This window comes from Corvus kubaryi, unplaced genomic scaffold, assembly GCF_017639235.1.
Source record: "Corvus kubaryi isolate FWS band 111438036 unplaced genomic scaffold, C.kubaryi_AGA036_p1.0 135, whole genome shotgun sequence".
NCBI classification, from domain to species: domain Eukaryota; kingdom Metazoa; phylum Chordata; class Aves; order Passeriformes; family Corvidae; genus Corvus; species Corvus kubaryi.
The window spans coordinates 600980-602494 of record NW_024580669.1 but is presented as its reverse complement, the minus strand read 5'-3'; the positions used below and the strand labels follow the sequence as shown (position 1 = coordinate 602494).

The 1515-nt window shown below is 62.9% G+C and overlaps 1 protein-coding gene across 1 annotated transcript in view; it reads right to left on the bottom strand.

Moving 5' to 3' along the window:
- Window positions 1–1007: 1007 nt before the first annotated feature.
- The window catches only part of ASB13 (ankyrin repeat and SOCS box containing 13), an 8815-nt gene continuing 8307 nt past the window's right edge, over window positions 1008–1515 (bottom strand). The window contains exon 6 of the mRNA XM_042051903.1: window positions 1008–1323. Within this exon, the coding sequence (XP_041907837.1) occupies window positions 1196–1323 (128 nt within the window). The 3' untranslated portion in view covers window positions 1008–1195. The remainder of the gene's footprint in view (window positions 1324–1515) is intronic.

The following is a 1515-nucleotide window of genomic DNA, read 5'->3' as shown; positions in this document are numbered from 1 at the left end:
GGGAAATTCCAGCTCCGGAATGTGGGGAATTCCAGCTCTGGAACGCGGGGAATTCCAGCTCCGGAATGTGGGAAATTCCAGCTCCGCTGCCGGGCTCGGAACATCCGAGGACGAAGCTCTGGCGGCACCCCCGGAATTCCAGCCGGGATTCAGGGCTGGCTCCCGATCCCGGCCTCGGGAGAGGCTCCAAAGGGGAAAAACCCAGCCCGAAATTCCCAGATCCCGAGGCAGAGCCCGCTCCTGCGGCTTCCCGGCGTCCCAGGGGATCCCAGGGCAGCGGGAGAGGAACTCCGGGATCGGGAGAGCGCCGGGATGCGGGAATGGGACGGGGATGCCCGGCTCCTCCTCACGCCAAAGGCTCCGGCCGCTCCCGGGAAAGCAGCGCCGCCAGCGCGCCCCGAGCTCGTTAACGCGGGGAGTTAATTGGCCCTGGAGCCGCCGGAGCCAGCCCGGAGCGGGATCCCTCGGGAGGCGCGGAGTCACTGGATCCAAGGATTTCCCAGCCCAATCCCAGCCGGCATGGCCGGATGTCCCGGATCCTGCCGGGATGGGTCATTCCAGGCTGGATCATTCCAAGCCAGACCATTCCAGGCCGCACATTCCAACCCGCATCATTCCACACTGGCTGTCCTGGCTCATCCCAGGCCAGCTCATTCCAGGCCAGATCATTCCAAGCTGGGCCATTCCAAGCCGGATCATTCCAGGCCGGATCCTTTCAGGCTGGATCATTCCCAACCCACATCATTCCAACCCAGACCATTCCAACCCAGCTCATTCCAGGCCGGCTCATTCCAACCCAGACCATTCCAGGCCGGATTATTCCCAGCTGGTTCATTCTAGGCTGGATAATTCCAGGTTGGATCATTCCCATCCATCTCATTCCAACCCAGACCATTCCAGACTGGATCCTCCAAAAAGAGATGGATGATCCACGCCCCAGAACGATCCCGTTCCCACCCCCTGGCTGGATCCCACCGAGCAAATCAGGGAAAACTCAGGAAGGCGAATCCCAAGGAGCACTGGGAGAGCCGAAAAATTCCAGGAGATTCCCAGCAAGGCGCGGAAAAGCGGAATTGCTGCCCCCCAAATCCCGTTGACAGCGGGATGGGATGGCCGGGGATCGGCGGGGTGGGAGGTGGGGCGGGAGCAGGGATCCGTCCGGATTCCCGGCACGTTCCGGGGCCGCTCCTTCCCGTCACTCGTAGCACAGGAAGCGGATGAGCCGCGCGGGAATTTCCAGCCGGGAAATCTTCTCCAGCGCCCGCGGCCCCGCAGCGCGACGCACGCTGAGGCGGCACAGCTGGGACAGGCGCAGCGGCGTTCCTGCGGGAAACGGGACGGGAATGGGATCAGGAATGGGATCAGAATGGGATGGGATGGGATGGGCTCCTCCAGAGCAGGGAATTCCCAGCTGGGGGTGTCCTTGTGGGAAAACGGGATGGGAATGGGATTGGGATGGGATGGGCTGCTCCAGAGCAGGGAATTCCCAGCTGGGGGCGTCCTTGTGGGAAAACG